This window comes from Atractosteus spatula, chromosome 1, assembly GCF_055471065.1.
Source record: "Atractosteus spatula isolate fAtrSpa1 chromosome 1, fAtrSpa1.hap1, whole genome shotgun sequence".
NCBI lineage: Eukaryota > Metazoa > Chordata > Actinopteri > Semionotiformes > Lepisosteidae > Atractosteus > Atractosteus spatula.
Window position 1 is genome coordinate 51,777,258 of NC_142706.1, and position 20,855 is coordinate 51,798,112.

The 20,855-nt window shown below is 39.9% G+C and overlaps 1 protein-coding gene across 14 annotated transcripts in view; it reads left to right on the forward strand.

Annotated features, from left to right (window-relative positions):
• The first annotated feature begins 13,630 nt into the window (after positions 1-13,630).
• Positions 13,631-20,855, forward strand: part of gab1 (GRB2-associated binding protein 1) — a 93,814-nt gene continuing 86,589 nt past the window's right edge. For 8 of the 14 annotated variants that reach the window (XR_016090792.1, XM_088910059.1, XM_088910086.1 and 5 more), the window contains exons 1-2: positions 13,692-14,180; positions 14,296-14,425. Coding sequence is in view for 13 of the 14 variants with exons in the window: in XM_088910059.1 (XP_088766185.1) it covers positions 14,354-14,425 (72 nt within the window). In the remaining variant the exon portion in view is untranslated. Of the gene's footprint in view, positions 14,181-14,295; positions 14,426-20,855 lie in introns of all 14 variants that reach the window. The other 6 variants (XM_088910068.1, XM_088910141.1, XM_088910158.1 and 3 more) reach the window with 5 other exon arrangements.

Below are 20,855 nucleotides of genomic sequence, written 5' to 3' on the forward strand. Positions count from 1 at the left end.
CAACAGTAAAATACCTTGTAAGTAAACACCCCCCTTACAACTGCATTTGTAAACTTGTTCAGGTATAACCAATCACCTTACAGATCACACCACAAACTAACTGGCTCCCACCTGTGATCCATTGTGGCAGTTGTGGTGGTTTTGATTAGTTCAGAATAAAAGCAGTTGGTTTTTTTAAAACTTTTGGGCTGGAATGCAAAATGGTATGTCTGAAAACCCAATACATCTTACCATCCAAAGAACACCATTCCTACAGTAAAGCATGGTGGTGGCAGCATCCTGTTGTGGGGGTGTTTCTCTTCAGCTGGGACTGGAGCACTTGTCAGGACAGAAGGGAAGATGGATGGTGCAAAACACACGCAAATCTTTGAAGAAAACGTGCAGCCCTCAGCCAGGAAGTTGAAAATGGGAAGATGATTCACCTGTCAACATGACAATGACCCAAAGCACACCGCAACCATACAGTGGCTGGAGGATAGGATGGTGAATGTCCTTGAGAGGCCTAGTCAGAGCCCCGACCTAAATCCCATCGAAAATCTTTGGAATGACTTGAAGAGGGTAGTCCATCAACGGTGACCAGGCAGTTTGATTGAGCCTGAACAATTCTGTAAGGAGGAATGGGCAAATATTCCTCCCTCTAGGTGTGCAGTTGGTAGAGATGTATCCAAACAGACTCAAGGCTGTAGTTCAAGCAGAAGGTGCTTCCACCAAGTATTACCTCAGCGGGGTGTTCTCTTATCCAACCCAGTTATTCTACTTTTTTTTCAGAAATTTTGCTTTCTTTTTTCACTTGGATGTTGCAAGGTACAATTTGTAAATAAAACTTGAAAAAAGTCTGATTTTCTTCATCTTCTTTGGGGCTTAAGGGCAACAAATGGCGAACATTGTGAAAGGGGGTGGTGATTTTCTATACCCACTGTAAGTGTATGCTATATACGTGTAAGCAATCCTTATTAAAATTTGAATGAATTGTTGGATCCTGAAATGAACCCTCTGAAGAGCTAGTCACATCTGTGTGGGATTTGCATGTTCTTCCCCTGTCCAAGTGGGCTCCAGGCCCAAATATCTCCAGACACTCTGGTTTCCTTCTGCCTTCCAGAGACCTGCTGGCTGGGTTAATCAGTCTGTAAGTTCTGGGTAAGTGGCTAGGGTGTAGCCCTGCCTCATACAGTGTGCTTCAGGATAGGATCTGGATCAGCCCTGACCAGGAGCAAGAGGCTTCTCGATAAGGGGTGAACGTACTGTAAGTTAAAAGTGATTGATCATCTTAAATTACTTCTAACATATTTTCACAATGACTAGCCAATTTGGAAATCAATCAAAGTTGCAGACTTGAGCAGTTGCAATGCAATGCTTTATTGACCTTAGCCATCCTGTCTGCCTTGATATTGGTTTACTTTATGATCAAGACTATTTCAAAACTTTCAAATGTTTTAATTTTTTAGCTTTTAATTGCAGTGGGGAAAAAAACAGTGGTCGAATGTTACCACTATGTGAGACATTAACACCTGTCTTTGATTTAAGCCAATATGGTATGGTCGTACTATCTTTTTACAGCCAGGATCAGGAAAATTAAGCAATCTGTCAGATGGTGCTGCTGTGTGCCATAATAATCTTAAAAATATTATCCAAAATGGCAATTTATATTTCGATGTGTGTTGGGTAATGTTTTTGTAACAGTCCACATTTTCCGTTGATGAAAATTATTAGATTAATGATGCATATCAGAAAATAATGGTTGACTAATTAGCTCCGTGTTGTTGAAATACGTGCAATAAACATGTAGCAAGTTGTATGGAATTATATGAAGAGTGGGGCTCATAATCCATGGATACTCGGTTAGTTTCTGCACTTCTCTGCTGGGCTCAGTATTGAGACATGGATCATTTTCCTTATATTGCTATACAGCATTTTTTGTTTGTACAAATTGAGTACTGTACATATCGTGTGCTTTCTCATTAGAAATATTTAGAAATATATGCTAACAAAATAATAATTATTGTGTTAAATGTACAATCCTGGATTATATTATTTTTCTTTTTCTTTGTTTAATCGGCTGAAAACAAAGGACAACAGAATATTTCTTTCTTCCATTTCAATTTTCATATTGAGAACAAAACTACACAATTGTAGCATAAGAAAAATTATGTAACTATAGAATGATAACTTTGTTGTACAGTAAATGCATTTGGTCATACTGTCAAGTCCGGTTTTGTTTTCCATCGACTACAAATAAAACCAGGAAATGGCGACTATGTTCTGTTCATCTTGAGTCTAATCTGGATCTGGTTAAGAATCTCTGTAAGAAAAAACAAGCTTTGTGGCAGAGGCTCAGTCTCGCTGCATGGATTTCACTCTTCAGGAAGCAGACATCTGTACAAACACAACACAACTTATCTAGCATCTACGAGCACACTCACAGACAGAAAGCCTTCAGTTATCTCTCCTATGGATCTCCAGGAAATGTTACTTAAAAAATCCCCCAGTTAAACAGAATGATAACAGGTACCATAGCACATACTGTACAGAAAATCACTAGCTTGAAATCACAATCAAACACATTGTCCTTTGCAACAGAATCTAGCACATGATATGCATACAACTTACATCTCTCTAATGCACAGATTTCCCAATCATGGTCCCAAATACTCTCACTACTGCTGGTTTTCATGCCATCTGAGCTTAAATACCTACTTAACAAGTTGCTCGATTAGAATATTTGGAAGTCTATTTACTGCTCAAATGTTGGGATTTTTATTTTATGTGTGAAATGCAATTGTCAAAAGGTTATTATGTTTAAATCTGAAAACAGTCTGAATTGATTCTATGACTAAGTCAATCAAGAGTTCAGTGGTGTTCAGTAGTTCTAATGTGTTGGATCCCAACACTGCTCTTGGAGGAACTCGTCTTCTGGTTTGTGCTCCAGCCACATTCACCGGCTCGGTGAGTTCAGATTTCTGTTTGGGGCATATTTGTAAATTTGCTTTCAGCTCTTAAAAATGTCAAATTAGATTTGGAATTGGTATCAACCCTGAAGCAGTTTCTAAGTTTCAGAACTGCTGGATATCTGTAGAAGGAAAGGACACTCACTGTGGGTGTGTCTGATACAGTGTTATTGCCAGCTGTGGCTGTTCTCCATCAATTGATCAACTAGTTAGAGCTGTTTAGTGAGAAATAATGGCAACTAAGATGAGAAGAGGCTGTGTAAAGTTCTATACGCTGAGGTGGGAGATAGTACCCTTGAAGTAGGTTTTGACCAAAGAAACAAATCAAATAAAACTCTGAACAAAGCAGCAAGTCAACTAAGTACTGTAATTAATTAGCAGTGGACATGGTACGAAAGCCAGCAGACGGTGTTCCTCCATCACCAGGACTGTACATCAGGATTGCAGCAGGAGAATACACTTCTCAAATGGAACACAGAGTCATTGGACACCACACAAAGTTCCACAGGTGTGTGTTATCCGTGCTGTGACTCTCTTATCTCTTATCTCATCATGCATTAACTGGGGGCCAAGCAGCAATATCATTTCAAACCCTGACTGGTGTATACTACAATAATGCTCATCGAATATTGTTGAACATAAGTGTCTCAGACATCATTCTTATATTTAAAGTTGTTGGTTGAATCACTAATAATCTCATAAATCGTAGTCTTGTAAATTAGCTGGGTTAACATTTGCAGAAAAATATTTTCCAAAGGTGGGCCTCAATGTTCCTACATTATGTAAAACATAATTTTGTGATATATACAGATGATTGTCTGGTGCTTTCTAGCTGTGTGACAGCTTGCAAGAGATAAGAGAAAATAAAAATGAGTAGGTTTGATCACAAGCTCAGTACTTGAAACAACACAGTGTGAACAATGTCTTCTGTTAGAGTCAACATAGAAGAGTCAGGGAGTACATATTAGACTTTCATGTACAGTATTTTTACACCAGTATCCCATATTTTTGTGGTCATTTACCACAATGTTTTCTTTCAAAGAACAAAGACTTGTACATAATGTGCATCATAATAATGTATATTATAATGAAAATAGTAATAATCTCTTGTATTTTGTTTTGTGGTTTCATTCCTAAAGGATCACAAAGCCCTATACCAACAGGGAGGGATCCACTTCAACTACCAGTGAACTGCAGCTCTCATCTAACATGCAACCAACATGTGGCAGCCATTCTGTGCCAGCAACCCCACTACACAACAGACCAGATAAAGAAATAAGGAATTAATTTAAGAATTGATTTCACTGGTAAAATTTAGGTATGCCATCTTAAGAAAGCCCAAAGTGGAATTCATCCAGGATTCCTGAATGGTTGGGAAATTCTAGCCTAGAGTGTGCCTTGTAATGAGCTGGCATTCCAGCCAGGAGTTGTGCAGTGATTCTGTGCCCTTCGCCCTATGCACTTTGTACTCTGAACCTGCTTTTCCCCACCTTCACCTTTGTCCAGAGTGCAGAGTGCTGTCTTCGGGCCGACTGACAACATGTTCATTGAGCACACTGTACCTCAAAATAGTTTTAACATGCCGATTTCTAGCTTAAATAGGGCCTTATTTTGACACACACAACCAAAGTAGGAAACTAAGAGGATGAAAAAGAGCTCATTGTCTAATGTCGTTGCCACTTTTGGTTTACCATGCCCTGGGTTCACCATGTCAAATAACAGAATGATGTATCGAAATAAAATCCTCATGAGAATGTAATAAGAGAATACCGATCTATTGTTTATTGAGGATTTTTACAATCTAATTACAATCTTTACCAATATGTTTGCAATACAACTTTTACCATTGCACAGGCTTTGCTTCTGAGCATTTGTACAAATCAATAACTCTCAATTATTTATGAACTTAACCATTCTCATTTCCTTTTGGCAGTTAAAAAGACTTATTATGATTCTGTTTTGTTTTAATGTTGGTATAGACTTTTATTTTATTAACTGCTTCACATTTTGTGAATTATTGGTCTAAAATTTAAATTTTAAGATGACCAACACATTCACAAAAAATGTCTCAGAGTACAAGAAAGGCAATCTGAAGAGATTCGGCACGAAGGTATATAAATTCATGAATTCGCTTTGTTTAGTAGAATCTGATCAGTTTTACCAAATTCTGACATTTTCAGGATGGGCTTGTACAAAATCTGTTACGCATTCTACGCGCGTCTCTGACCTGTCTTGAATTCCCACTTGCACTGTGTTTAACAAACACTCACGCCGCAAGTAATGTACCTACTGTATCATATGCCAAATTGGAGAAGTGTTCTTTTCATGTTGCCAGGATCCACTTTTTGGGCTATATAATCTCCTCTCTCAGGGTTGAGAAGGGACCCTGCTAAAGTCTCCGATGTCCGGGACTGGCCCGCCCCCAAGAACTTGAAACAAGTACAGCGGTTCCTGGGCTTTGCTAACTTTTACCACCGTTTCATCCGGAACTTTAGCTCTGTTGTGGCACCCATCACTGCTCTGACTCGTAAAGGCCCTAGACAGGTAAGTGGACCCCTGAGGCCGACAGGGCTTTTCTTTGCCTCAAGCAGCACTTCTCTTTGGCGCCTGTTCTCCGTCATCCTGATCCTGCCCTCCCCTTTGTACTGGAGGTCAATGCCTCTGCCCTTGGAGTCAGTGCCATTTTATCTCAACGCCATGGAAAGAAGGGCATATTCCATCCGTGTGCTTTCTTTTCAAAATGACTATCCCCTGCTGAGATGAATTATGACATCAGGAACAGGGAGCTCTTGGCCATCAAGCTCGCCTTGGAGGAGTGGAGGCACTGGCTGGAGGGGGCCCATCATCCTTTTACTATTCTCACTGACCTCAAGAACTTGGCCTACTTGCAGTCAGCTAAACACCTCAACCCTCGCCAGGCTAAGTTCTTCTCCAGCTTCCGTTTTTTCATTACCTATTCCCCAGGCTCCAAGAACGTCAAAGCCGATGCCCTTTTCCTCCTTCATGATCCCTCCAAGTCCAAAGATTCCCCTGAGCCCATCGTGCCTCCTGACAGGTTCCTCGCAGCCGTGCATTGGGACATTGAAGACCAGGTGAGACACGTGCTTCGGAACCTCAAAGTGGCTCCTCAGTGCCCCCCGGACAGACTGTTTTTTTCCTGATTCTGTGCATTCGGCTGTTCTTCGATGGGGTCATGACTCCCGTTTCGCCGCCCACCCAGGTGCACGTAGAACCATTGAATTCATCTCCAGGGACTTCTGGTGGCCCTCTCTGAAGTCTGACGTAACGGAATACGTGCTGGCCCACCTGTGCTAGAATCAAGACCTCCCGACGGAAGAAGGCAAGCTTCTTGCAACCCCTCCCTATCCCCACACGACCTTGGTCTCATCTCTCGGTTGACTTCCTTACGGATCTCCCCAGAAGCCAAAGTGAAACTGCGATCATGGTGGTTATCGATCGCTTTTCTAAATCCGCGCATTTTGTCCCTCTTCTGTCCCTCCCATCGGCCCGCGAAATGACTGATCTTTTTGTCCTGCATGTTTTTCGACTTCACTGCATTCCTAAGTATATCATTTCTGACAGGGCCCACAATTCATATATAAATTTGGGAAGGCGTTCTGTCGAATCTTGGGGGCATCCTCCTCGCTCACTTCTGGATATCACCCCGTTGGCCAGGCGGAAAGGATAAACATGGACCTGCTAACCTTCCTCAGAGTGTATGTCTCCACTGCCCAAGATAACTGGGTCTCCCTTCTCCCCTGGGCCAAAGACGCACACAATTCTCTTTACACCTCCTCCACGGACATGTCTCCATTTCTTTGCTCACTCGGTTATCAACCCCCGCTCTTCCCCAACACCATTCCTGACACTGACGTTCCTGTTGTTCAGACATATTTCTCCCCCCTCCCGGAACTATGGAAGAAGGCCTGGACAGCATTACTAAGATCATCTGCCGATGAAGATCTCTGCCGATAGACACCGATGACCATTCCCCCGACTACGTCACAGTCAATTTGTCTGGCTTTCTTCCAAGAATATTCCTCTCCCGCAACCCTCCAGTAAGTTGAGTTCTTGCTTCATAGGGCCCTTCCGAGTACTCTCCCTAGTTACACACGTCTCGTACTGCCTCTCCCTCCCTCCTACCCTCAGGATTCACCCCAGCTTCCATGTGTCCCTCCTGAAGCCTTACCACAAATCCCCACTGTCTGGACGTCAACCACATCCACCTCCCCCCCAACTCATGGATGGCTCTCCCACCTATACGGTGAATAAAATCTTGGGCACCTGATGGCATAGAGGCTCCCGCCAGTTTCTGATTGACTGGGAGGGTTACGGTCCAGTAGAACGTTCCTAGGTTTCAGAGGCTGACATCCTGGACTGAAACCTCATTCTGGACTTTTTTCTCACCCATCCCACTTTGGCTAGTAGGGCATCAGGAGCTGCCCCAGAGGGGTACTGTTATGCATTCCACACGTGTTTCTGACCCGTCTCGCATTCCCACGTGCACTGTGTTTAACAAATGCTCAGGACGCAGGTAATGTACCTATCACCGTTCACTCCCATCACTATTTCAGTTCCCCTCTTTCCTCACTTCCCCGCTCACTATTGCGGATTCTCCTTGAGCTCCCAAGTGTGCATTATTCACCACTAGTTTATATTCGGTATCTGACCTTCTAGCTCGCCCCTCGTTTACGATTCAGAATGGCGTTTCAGATTGTTGCTCTCCAGTAGCCTTTTTTGTTATCAGACCTACTTGCTTGTTTCCTGGATTACGTTTTGCCTAGCGATTTGGATTGGTATTCTCTCTCTCTCCAGCGTCCTGCAAAGGATCCATACTCCCCTGCCTGTCCTTGTTACAAAATCTTGTTCCTGTGAATACTGTGCCCTGATTTTTAGCTATAAAGAGCCTGAGCTATCCTTTGGAAAATGAGATAAGAGAACAAAATGCTCATTAATTCCTGAATATCACATTTCAGCTGTCACTTACAGTCTTAACTAGCTTACTTTTCACCCACGTTCTGAAGATGTGACTCAATGTTGAAACACTAGATTAAAAAAAAACATGACTCTTCTTTTGGATAGCTAGCTTTACAGTATGCGATAAATCCCCTTTATGAACATTTCAACAAGTCAAGAATTTTGTTTTGTATTTAGAATCCCTATGTTATACCCATCATCTACCCATGACCACCAGAGTTACCAAACTTTGAGAAGTTTGTCTCTTTACCTCAGCAGGGCTCACAGACCACTGGTCCAGTTAACTCCGAACTGGATCCAATGAATTATTCACTCATGTGCAGGGTTCTCTGTGACTTCAAACAGACACAGAAGGATTCCAGACCACAAGGACAGTTGGAAACCTCACATCACACCCTAGTTTAGATTTTCCATATCCTTGCAGAGTCCTTGTAAAGTAAGACACATTATAGAGCTTCTAAGTGTGTTTTGTAATTAAATGTTTAAACGTACAAATCCATTATAGTGATAAACATCGGCAGGGAAATGGGCTCAACAATGTTCACTACTTATAAGCATTGCTTATTTTGACATCTTAAAGTTATTCTTGTGACATTTATATGTCAGAAAAATGCTTGTAGTATCCCTGTCAAATTTAAAACGCATTCTATCCCACTTTATGAAAATTACAGAAATGAGGCAATGATGAACATGTTATTTCTGACTCGTGACAAAATCACTTTTTGGTATATTTAAGAGCACCCTACAATTATTACACAATGAGCTGTCTAACAGTGTTTTACTGTTCATCAATCTTATTTTCTCTGTACTGTAAGGAAAATACTGTTATTACTGTCCTTCATCTGTGGCACAACGAATGTCTCTAAACTCAGGCTGCTGGCAGAGAAAGTAAACAGTTAAAGTAAAACAGAACATGACTAATAACACTCACTGATAACTGCTAAGGTCTTCGTCTGGTGTGCAAAAATCCTCTTCAAATGTGTCTTTAGTGTTCCCAAATGCTGTGTGCAGCAATGTATGCCATAACTACAGTATATACCTCATAATGTCTGCTTTCAAGTTTAATAGCTTTCATTGTTATTTTTATAATTAATCAGAAACCAAAATTTCACTAACACTTATATTTCTGAGGCACCACTGCCATTAGCAAATACAAAAACATTTTTTTTAAAATCAGTTGTCATTTATAGCAAGTGACTCAGTAATAAAAGCATATCTAAGGAGTTCTGTAGTCCCCATCTTTCCACATCTATTTACCAGAAGCTCTAAAGTGATTAGAAAAAAATCTAAATTGTTTTTATATGTTTCAGCTTGAATGTTTTCTAATAAACATTGTTACGTCTTCACAAAACATGGTTTAATATTTTTTTCCCAAAATAATAACTACAAAACATCTGTGGAACGTGCAAGAGTCCTCTACATTTCAGCATTTATAATGAGATGAAAGTATTCAACTCTGTCATCTTTATATATTAGTTTAGTTTATACATTCATACATCATCCCTGGATCCAGGATCATTCAAGATGGTTAATTGCAATTCATATATCCTTCCATTAAAAATGAAACAAACATTTATATTTCACATGTTGATATAGGAAATCTTTTTTACTTATAATATAGTGACAAGAATTCATTTTCTCACTCTGTTCATGAGATATCCTAGCCTAGGGATTCTGAGACTGATCTGTGATGTATTTTTATCTCTCACTTCTTTACAGACTCATGATGCCAAATATATAATCTCTTCTTGCATTAACAACAATTTGTTATTTGTTTGATGCTCTAACAGATAATGAGCACAGTATTCTTTCAATTTTTGTATCAGGGCACATTTTCAAAAACATGCTGTTACAGCACAGCATACCTGTAGGGTGCATTTTGGTTTCTTTTTCAAAAGAAAAAAAAAGCCGAGAGAAGTAAGTAAATCCGGACTAATACACGACATTTTATCCAAATTAGTTTCATAACTTGCTGTGCTTCTAGAATGAAATAGAGAATTGCAGTCTGTGGTTTTGTTTTTTTCTGATGTGGTTCTAGAAACATGTATTATAGGATTGCCATTAGGTTTAATACATTTCCCCATACAGCAGTACTGTATGTAGCAAAATAAAACTGAGTTTTTAATTAGTTTAGAAATATACCTGGAAGGCTGCTGCTTCCAAGAGCAAGTGCTTTGAGTAATTAAAGTTGAAGTATCACACTATTTAACCTCCTATTTAATGCAACTATCAAGAATACAACTATCAGTATGATATCAAAATCAGATTCATCACAAGCGGTATGAATTGTAGATGACAATAAACTCTAAATTCATTTATGTGCAGTAAAATGTATTTTCTCAGGTGATAGATAATCTGACACAAGAATGACAAATCATAAGAAACTGTCAGTTGACTTTACTGTCATTAGTAACATTTCTTATCACAACCCAGAACAAGCAACACTGGAGAACCCTCTGAACATTGAAATGCCCAATAATGCCATTTCATGTACTGTATACATCATTGCTTAATTTCATGCCATTTCATGTATACATTAAAGTATTCTGTAATCTGTATGTGAAACAACAAAACATAGTAGAACACTTATATTTGCGTACAATATATGTATATTATATAAAGATATGTTTCACCAGATACTGTATTTCAAATAAGAACAACATCGAATGGTTTTAAAAATGGGAGGAGTTTGTTCGGCTCCCCGCTGATAGCTGATGTTTGATGGGTGTTCTGGCGCACTGTTGCTGCCATTGCATCATCCAGGTGGAGCTACACATTGGTGGTGGAGGGGAGTCCCCATTACTTGTAAAGCACTTTGAGTGGAGTATCCACAAAAGTGCTATATAAGTGTAAGGAAGTATGATGACGATTATTATTATTATTATTATTATTATTATTATTATTATTGTTGTTGTTGATGTTAACAAAAACTTGACATTTTTTGGTTTGTCAGCCAAAACCAAGGAAATAGTCTTGTCCTTCATGACATATGACATGACAGTCATCAGATGTAGAGCATATTAACAGAAATGCTGTATGCAAGTGGAAGAAATTTTACAATAGATATCAGGCACTAGTGCTTCAATATCTCTGTGTCACTTTGCACTCATAGTATCTGATCCCGGTTGTGGCTTTCTGTGACAGTAAAATTTTATGATTGCTAACAGTGTACTATCTATTGAATCTCCTCAGTGATGCCTTTAATCTTATTTCCTGGTTGTGGACAGGTATTGAGTGTAAAGACCGTATGCATCTTCATATCAATCAATATATTTAAATATGTTGAAACCATAAATTCATTGGTACATTAATTTCTTCTTGTCAAATTGAAAACACTGTATTTCCAAGCTCTGTTGAGACCAAGCAATGTACCAAAGGAAACTGAGTTTTACCTTATAGATTTGACTTCTATTGTTTTGTGTGTGTGAGGAGCATTCTTGGACTATATCCAAGGCTGGTGAAAAATATACCTTAGATATCTGTTGAGCTGGTAATTACAAAAGTCATTTGCATTCTTCACTGTTACATGACACTTTAACCCTCCTATCTGACGTGATGTGAAAATTGAGTATTTGCACTGTCAGAAACTAAATATTCTGTAAATGTCATAGTGGGTCTGAGAATCTCAGCTTCACTTATTTTAATACAATTTGAAAGGAACCAGTACCTGCAAACAGCAAATAAATAAAATTTGGGTTACACTGGGTTAAATGGTGGCTGGCTCAAAGTGGAACATTTCACCAGAAACCACCAGGGGAAGAGCATAACCTCAAGGGACACTGGTCTCCAAGAAACCATGGACTGAAGCTTAAAATCACAATAACATTCCACAGATTCCTTTCTCTTCATGCCGAAGCATTTCAGTGCTACCTAGAGAGATGGCGTGGGCTTGTTTTACTTCTGGTGCTTCTAATGCTTTGTCCCATACTAATGGTAGTGCTTTAACATTCGGTACTTTCATATTAATGTGACCCCAAGGTTACAGAAGACATGCCAATGGAGTTACCCTGAAACTAGTGGTCACCAAGCCCGAAACAGAGACAACAGAAAATAGCAATGATCAGTTTTCTACTTTGACGGACACAACTAAAAGTTGGAAAACAAACCCCAATGGGTTTTCATTGATTAGGTTTAGTAAAGTGTACAGTCCTCTAGCCAAATAATAAATATAAACACTCTGTAAATGATGAAGGGTTAGTCCACTGTACAGATGGTCGTGCTTGACACTTGAACTATGTTCCGATTAACAACCTAATTCACTGACATTCAAAACATGTTATACTTTTATATATTTGTTATATCATCAATTCGGATCTCTACGTACGTTGAAATACCCTCCCCCTCTTTTCATGAGTAAAGTGCCACTTCACAGCGGGGAGCCGATTTATTACAGGGGTGTGCTATCTTTGAAATAGTGTAAACAGCTTGATCTCTTGATCCGACCATTTTCTTATTGCATTGCGTGAGCTGATATGTGCGCTTGTCATATTGTTGTGTTTACCCTGAAACTGTAAACAGATACACAACTAGTCATCAGTCTGGTTTTAGATAGCGTACATAATTTGTTTAGATTTTTTCCGTATTGTCCTATTTTCCTGTATTAAATTCAGACATTCGTTTTTTCTTTAGTTTATGGTATTGCATGATTCGAGTTTTATGAGATACTACATCAACCTTATAACAAGCGTAAACAGGAATGAAGTAAGGAATTATATTATTACACACAGCAGGTAACACAAAGTATAGCGCAGGATACATGGCTTAGGCCGTATTACGGTGTATTTAACATTTATTAGATTTGCGTTTTCCAGTCCTCCGGAGATCTGGTCTTTCTTGATATAAAACTGGATGAATCTAGGGTTAATTTACAAGAATCAAAGTGCTTCCAAGAGAAAATACACCAACTACACAATGGAAATTCACTGTGTTTATTTGTTAAAGAGGAATATATACCCAAATATGGGTTTGGTTATTATATTACAACTTATTATTGCATCGCCCTATTATAATTGTTTTTGTTTAATACACCTCTACATTATTTTTGCGCTGTTATTTTTTACAGTTTAACGACTGTTTCGTACGTAAGTCGCCTTGAATAAAGGCGTCTGCTAAAAATTGTTTATTGTTATTACTAGTACTAATAACACGCCTTTTACAATTTAAGGTCAAAAAGCGTTCCTTTTCCTAACACATGTAAGTATGTTGTTAGGAAAATGTATTAAAAATGTTTTTAGAGTATGGAAAAATGAAGGCTACAGCTGTGAATGGTAAGACGGGGTTTTATTTACATACTGTAGATCTTGAATCAAGTAACCTTCCATACATGGTAAGCCAACATCCTTTTGTTGAAATTTCGCAGTTCCCACAAAGAGCTACCTTCCCTCCGTGTGTATCAGCGTTCATATTACACAGCGATCCCTAGAAATACAAGGCTGCATCCTGGTTACTGTAGTTCCATGCATTGGAGAACCACCAGGGCTCCAGCGGAGCAGGTAGCCGTGTAACTCAGGAAACTGAATTCGCGACGTCTAATTGTCATGCAGAAACCCTTATCGTTAGCACGGGCGTTCAGCTAGTTTCTGTAGGATCGCTGAACTAAGAAGACTTTGCCAGTAGCTCTCCAACGACTTCAAAATCATAAGGAACTACAAGTCCCACAATGTAGCGCTCCTTGCTTATTCCCTTTGCTTTCACCCCCCCCCCCTCCCTGAGAGGCTGAGTTTAAGGGAAAGACTGACTTACGCGAGCGAATCGCTGCTCCTGACTGTCAATCAACCAGCCAACACAGGGAGCGAGAGACTGAAACTGGGAGGAAGGTCGGGGTGGGAAGAGAAATCCCAGGTGAAATTGCACCACACGGGCAGTGAAAAATAACAACGGGAGGAACTCTATTAAACCACGCTCCAGCTTAAAGTAAAGGGGTTTGTTTTGTCCGGAGACACAATACCACTCTTTCCCAGGACGTCAAACTTGGCGAGTTTCAGCCTGCAGTTCGGAAAGAGAAAACACAGGTCACTTCTGTGTAGGAAGAAATCCTTCAGAGAGGAGCAGCACAGCACGCCGAATTGTACGGAATACTTCGGTGGAAAGCGGGAAAAGAAACTTTTCGTTACGTATTTGTTCTTCGCCGAAAGTGATCCAGTGGTTTGAATCAAGTTTTTTTTTCCCCCCACCTTCCAGTAAGAACTGAACAAGAGTCGTGTTTGGAATTTGAGAGTCGGGCAACCGTGGGGACAGAAACGCGAGGGAGGAGTGTCGGTATCTATCTTGCTATCTTAAATCGCAGTAACGATAGATCATAGCCTATCCACAGTTAGAACTTCTGATTTTGCACACACGGCAAACTAGAATACTTTGTCTTGTTTTTCTTTAGTTGCTCGCTTGTTACGCCCGGAACAAACGTCTCCACGGCAAGGAAAAAGAGCGAGAGGATGAGCGGGGGAGATATCGTGTGTTCGGGCTGGCTGAGAAAGTCTCCGCCTGAGAAAAAGTTGAGACGTTACGTAAGTTAAAGCTACATTGCTTTTGCCTTAACACTCTTCTGCTCTTAAATATGCACATGCCTCTTTTTCTTGTATTTGTTGTAAGAGAATTCCTTGAACGCGTTAACCCCCAACAGCTGTTTTTCTTTCTTGGCAACTTGTGGCTGGTTGTGTTGTTAGAGGTACGTACTGTAAATGTGTTTCTTCGAAATCAGGTCAGCTGTTTACACAGCTGAAAATGAGGTGCTGTTGTGTAATTTACAAGTTTTCTGCGTGGGGCTACTGTAGGTGAGACATTCTTCCTTCGTTTCTCGGGTCAGGTCTGTTACATCCACTATCCGGACACAAGTGGTTGCAGCGAACCGCAGATGGCACTTGGCAGTGTTCAACAGTGTTTTCCCCTTGATATTTTAATACCAGGGAGCTGTGCCTGCAGAATACCTAGGAGATTTTGCCTTCTGAGTTTTGTGTTGCTGCTGCTTTTAGGATTTCGGGCTTCACGTAGTCGTGCATTTTTTATTCCTGCGCTCACGGACATCGGTAGAAATGATTTCTTAAGTGATTTTCTGCGCAGAAAATGACTTGGGCTTTTAACAAAATTAATGAAATACCGAACAAGCCAGGCGATTATACAATTCAGTTGTAGTTGTTTTGCTGGATGAGTGCATATAATTGTGCAATTTTTACATGAACCACCTTTATGATGTTGGATAGGACTTTGGGATTCAATGTAACGTAGTTCTAACTGGAGCACGGCAGCGCACAGGTCACACAGCAGCTGGACAAAGCTGTTTAAGTTGATACAATATATATTGTCCAGTTTCTCTCAGGGTGTTTGTGTACGTCTGTGATGACACTATGTGTGTGGTGTATATAGTTTATTTTTGTTTCCAGATTACTTGATTCTTCAAAGGGATTTAATTTTCCCCGCTCTTATCCACTGAACGTCTGTTTAAATATCCAGTCAGATGTAGTCTTCATCTGTAACTTCAAAGCATGATTTCGCGTGCTGAAGGGAATACTGAAAAAATCGCCTTATATATTCAATTTGAGTTAAATTAAGGAAAAGATGCATTAAAACCGCCAAAAAGGCTGAGTGATGGCCTTATGAGTAATTATGAAACACCACTTAATCTTTAAAGGTATTTCGAGTACCCCATTTTGAGCCATATTTAAAATGTAATTTATTAAACTGATTAGATTATTGTAAACTGAAACAGTTTTTGTGTCATAATACAAAACGTTTCGTAAACCCGAACACTATTAATAAACGGTAAATGAGGGCTCAGGCCGCATCGTGTCGCTTAATAGAAATCTTTTTCCGTGTTCTTATGTGGAGTCAAACAGTTTCGCTACTCCAGTGATGTACAATAATGTGCATCTATCCTGCCAGTTTGATGTTTCGAAATGATAATAGTTGAAGTAGCGCAACTGTTTATTAGGAACGTGATCTTTGGCCCAGTGGATAGACTGAATTTTTATCTGTTTCACTTCCCTTTCTGTTGCTTTTGACTCTTCTTAAATGTTTGTTGAAAGAACAAAATCTGCAGGGATGTGTTCATGAAAACTAGATTTCCTCACTTCCTGAATTTTGATCACGTCAGGCAGTCTGCCATCTTAATCCTACGATACGCGTTCGTGAACAGGGTCAGAAAGAGGTAAAGCACTTGAGCATCACTTGTACGAATGTATTCAGAGACAGTTGGCAAAGTCTAGTTATAAAGTAAATGAAGAACTAGTCAAGCATGGGAAAAAGAAACCAAAGACTACAGATCATGATTAATGATTTATGTATAAACTATTCATAAACATATGACAAGGAAACCATTGAACTGAGCGTTTAAATTTAGCAGGACAGACACCTTACTGTAGAGCCCCTTGTGATTCTTAGTCTGTTCCCGATGACACTTCCTAGCTGTGTGATGGGGAAAGTACAAGCTAATCTTTGTGCGAGACTCCAAAGCAGATCAATGAATTGTCGCTTGCACTTAAACGTGCTACATCTGTGGTGTTTGAAACCTTTCTCTATTCTTGAGGCATTTAAATTACCCTGCAGCTATTGAGAGATTTTATTTTTTCTCTAGTTTAACACGGTATGCATCCCTAGCACAATATTTTAATTGCCTATTGTGTTAATATACAATGAATATGTATGTATAAATTAAATGAAAACAGTAAAGATAACATGTAAATGTTCTGTGTTGTTAAGCCTCGTAGTTAGTTTGTGGGCAGGAGTAGGGTTTATATCACCTCATACATTCTGTAGAGGTTGCAGACAAGAAAGTTTGGCTTCAATTTGTGCCATTATCTCAGCTTTTGGGCTTTTAAAGCAAATGATTTTTTGAATAGGTATTCAACAAAAAATGTATTTTTCTGGTAAAATGCCATATGTCTCTCTTGACGTGTTCCAAAACTAGCAGCTTACATCAAAACATCAAGAAAATGTAATAAAATCCATATTTCCATCAAGACAGCTGCTCAAGACATGATCTTTTTTCATAAGCAGTCATCCTTAATCTGTAATGAAATCAGCTGTTCCTGACGGAGCCTTCAGTGATTCCTATTTTCTGTGTCGAAACAAACCTCAGTATTGAACTATTGTATTCTTTTTTTTTTTGCTTGTGCCATGATTTTCAGTTTTGTTAAATCCTCATTGTAGTCAGTCGTGTTTTAATATATGGTCATTAGGCAGAAGGTTATATGGATTGGAACACATTTAATTGGATAGATTGTGAATCATATTCAATTAAGAAGAAAGTGATGGTATTGAAGTTCCTGTATGTGTTCTGGTTGTTAAATATTAAAGTCTGCGGTCTAATGAATTGAATTGGCTCGTGGCATTTTGTAGATACAATTAGTGAACAAGAAATGGAAACAACTGGGAAAATGTGGGGCAGCAGGTATATTGAAAGCACAGGCTTCCACAAAGAGGTGGCTCATGTGTTAAGGAATTAACTAAGGGTCCTGTGTAAAATGCTGGACAGTCCTGGTTGCCTATAATTATAGCTAGCATGGCTGCAGGAGGAGACCTCAGTGACTGTGAAAGAGGGGTGATTGTTGGGGTATGTTTGGCAGGAGCTTCAATGTCCAAGATAACTTTCTCATCTTTCTGATGGGTCACGATAGTGGTGCGCGGGTCGGCTTTTTTTTAACCCACACCCGCCAGCGCTTGTGAGAAACGAACCCGCACCCCCCCGACCCAATCTAAAATATGTTTTTTTGAACCTGCACGTGCTCGTGGGTGTGAGTCAACTTGCGCATCACTAGTTCACGAGCAGCAGTGTCTAAGGTAAGGTATGTCAGCATGGAACCCCAAGGGAAAGACATCCTCAGCGAAGGTCAACAGTGTGTAAAAGTGAATACTCCAGGATTGTTATATCTGTGCATTAATTCAGAGTGCAGGGCAAGACAGGCAAGCAACTGTAGAGGCACTGACTGACAATTTCAACCTGGGGCACTGGCAGGCAGTTTAATCAAAAACACTGCCCTGAGAACTCCACAGAGCAAGATGCCATAGTCAGACTGCAGCATACAAACTGCTCACCACACCAAATCATGCATGTTTTCAAATCCAGAGGCGCTAATAACACAGAGGAGAAAGGCAATCAGGTCAGATGAACCATCCTTCACCATGGTTGTAAAAACACACAAGTGTGGGGTCAGCCCAAAGACCTCCACAGCCCTGATTGCCTGGTTCAGAGAGTGGAGGACTCGGGTGCTTCTGTAATGTAGTGAGGCACATTTTCCTCACAAGCTGTGAGCACAACACTGTGTGTCATATTCCTTTAAAAGGCAAGATCAAAGCTAGTCACTGTTTAATGGCACTAAGTGAACATCTTCACCTCCTGTTGTAGCAGGTCTTTCCTGGTGGGGGGGGGTCCACTACCTGTGAGAATGCTGTATCTAGCAATTTCAATTGTCTTTCATCCTAGAAGATCTGAGTAAAGGTATCAGTTCCTTGGTCCACGATATATATCTTTTTAACTTTGGGATTCAAAAAATAACTCCAAGCACATGCACCTGATAGTATTAAATGACTTTAATATGGTAGCAAGTGTGTGTATATTTCTGAACTTCAAAGAATGGCATTCAGAAGCACAGAATGGGATGGGGGAGAAGAGGTGGGTATTGCATCCTAATGATGCTGTGTACTAGAACCATGTTTGTTGGGCAGAGGCACTTCATTAATACAGAGGGCAAAGTTTTCCTTGTTGAGCTGATTCAGGGAGCCTGGATTGAGGAAGGAACAGAAGTTAAAGCAGGACCCTGCTGTGTTGCGAGATTGGTCACTGTGGAATCTGAGATTGGGCTTTGGGAAGTGCTGTGATCCTCATGCTGGGTATCCAGTATGTCATGTGTTTGGTGCTGCACTGGTTGTGCTGGTTTCACAAGGGAGAGATGAATTTCTTATTGAACAGAGAGTTGCCTGAACTGCCTCTCCAGCCTTGGCTGACCATTGTGTTTGGACTATTCCTGTGACACTTCATGTGTTTGTATTTTTTGTAGTTGTATGACCAGGTACAGGCCTTTTCAGATTAAAATAGAAATTGGGGATTAAGGATGGTCATATTTGGCTTGTGGAAGAAGTCCTGCATGCAGTACGGTGGGAGGGTTGTTTGCCTGTAGAAAATATTTGTCTATGATGACTTCTCTTTTGCTCTTATTCCCAATTAACCCAATTATACATTATTTAATTAAAATAACTACAGGAAGGTGTTCTTCTGTTGCACCTGTTTTTGCAAAATAAGCAGTCCTTCCCTCACCATTCCTCTTACTCAGCCTGGCCCTTATTTTGTGGACAGAACTGAGCAAAATGGGGTTTTGTGTGAGAGATGCGTTTATCTAAAGAGGACCTGATTTGTGTCAAAATGGTTTTTAGTCTTTCATTTCCGAAAACATCAATTTTTCAGTGTGTTATTTTTTTTATTGCCGCAGGAGAAGACGAAGAGGAAAAAATAAGCTTTCTTGGAATTTGTTTTGGTCCAGAAAATTGGTTTAATCCAAAGAAACAATCAAGCTTATGACATTGCAGACTCCGTACGCAAAATGAAAACCGCAGTGGAATCATACACGCACGGTTTGTTTGCTTAACAGTTAATGCATTTCGTCATAGTATTAGCTGTGTGTAATTCATCACAGACCTCTTGCTGTGTAATCAGTAAGAAGATGCTTAGGGAATATATGTGAGCTGCTGCCTATATTAAGGTGCCAACAGCCTGGAGCACACTTGCAATGGATCAGCATGGGATTTAAAAGACAGGGGAGTGAGAAACATGCTTCTGTCCTCCTGTCTACTTAAATCTGTCAGAGTGCTGTGCCCCAAGGTGGATACCCTTGCTTTATAGAAGTAGGAAGTTGATCTAAAAGAATGTTGTAAGTGTACCCTTTTCACTGCTCTTAATATACAGTACTGTATGAAGTTGCATAATTTACTTGATTGTTGGCTGTAATTTATTTTTTATCGCTGTGGCCTTTTGATATTGGCCAGATCTGCTCGTTCATGCTCCCTCGATGTGCATGATATGTGGATGAAGTTGCTATTTTCTTGTCTTCTGTATTAACCCAGTAGGGGGAAACTATTCCTGCTGAAGCATTCCTGCTCTGTAGATATGTAACCTATGACCAGACTTCAGTTCTAGGGTATCTGCAAACGTTTACTATATAATCAGAGACTTAAGAAAGAATTGGTTAATTATTCTTCAAGTGTATCACTGGAGAAAAGCTGATCTTTCTCAGTGTTGTCCAAACAGTGATACAATCTGGAAGATTGTCTATAAGGACAGATACACTGAGTGCTAATGGCAGGTTTGGGTTCAGATCCAAATCCTGTTTTATGCCAACATGTTGGAAAGTCTGGAGTGCTGCCACCCCTGAGATGAAAACTTAGGAGTGAGTTAAAGTAACCAGTTCAGGCTAAAACAGTGTCCAATTAATTTTTGAACAGCATTCCAGGCTGTAAAATCTGACAGTGAGCCTGGTAAAATAAAAGCTAGCCTTGGAAAAACAAAACGTCTATCTTGTGTGACTTGTCTGTCATGAAAGCTATGGGAACAGCAGTTTGAACAGAGCACTGAGGTTGTGGATGCAATTAAGTCTGGCAGTTCTGTATTCACAAGAACTTTCTTATAGCGGTACAACAGAGTTATGCTGTATCTTTTAGTAAAGTTAATACCAGAAAATTAAAGCTGATATTTTTCAAACGTTTAGATTTTAAAAGCTGAAATTCTGTTTCAGGTGCAAGGAGTGTTTTTCCCTTGCAAGCATGGAAAAACAATGAAACACAAGAGTGACTATGTATTTATTCCTTTTCTTAACAAGACCTCGTTATGCCAAACTTCTAATAAAGTATTTTAGCTCAGGAAGTGTTTTGTAGCCATGAAAGAAACCCTGAAGCTTAGATGGCAGTAACAAGAAAAAGCCTTGGATCTGGTCTGTTTCATGTAGTACTTTT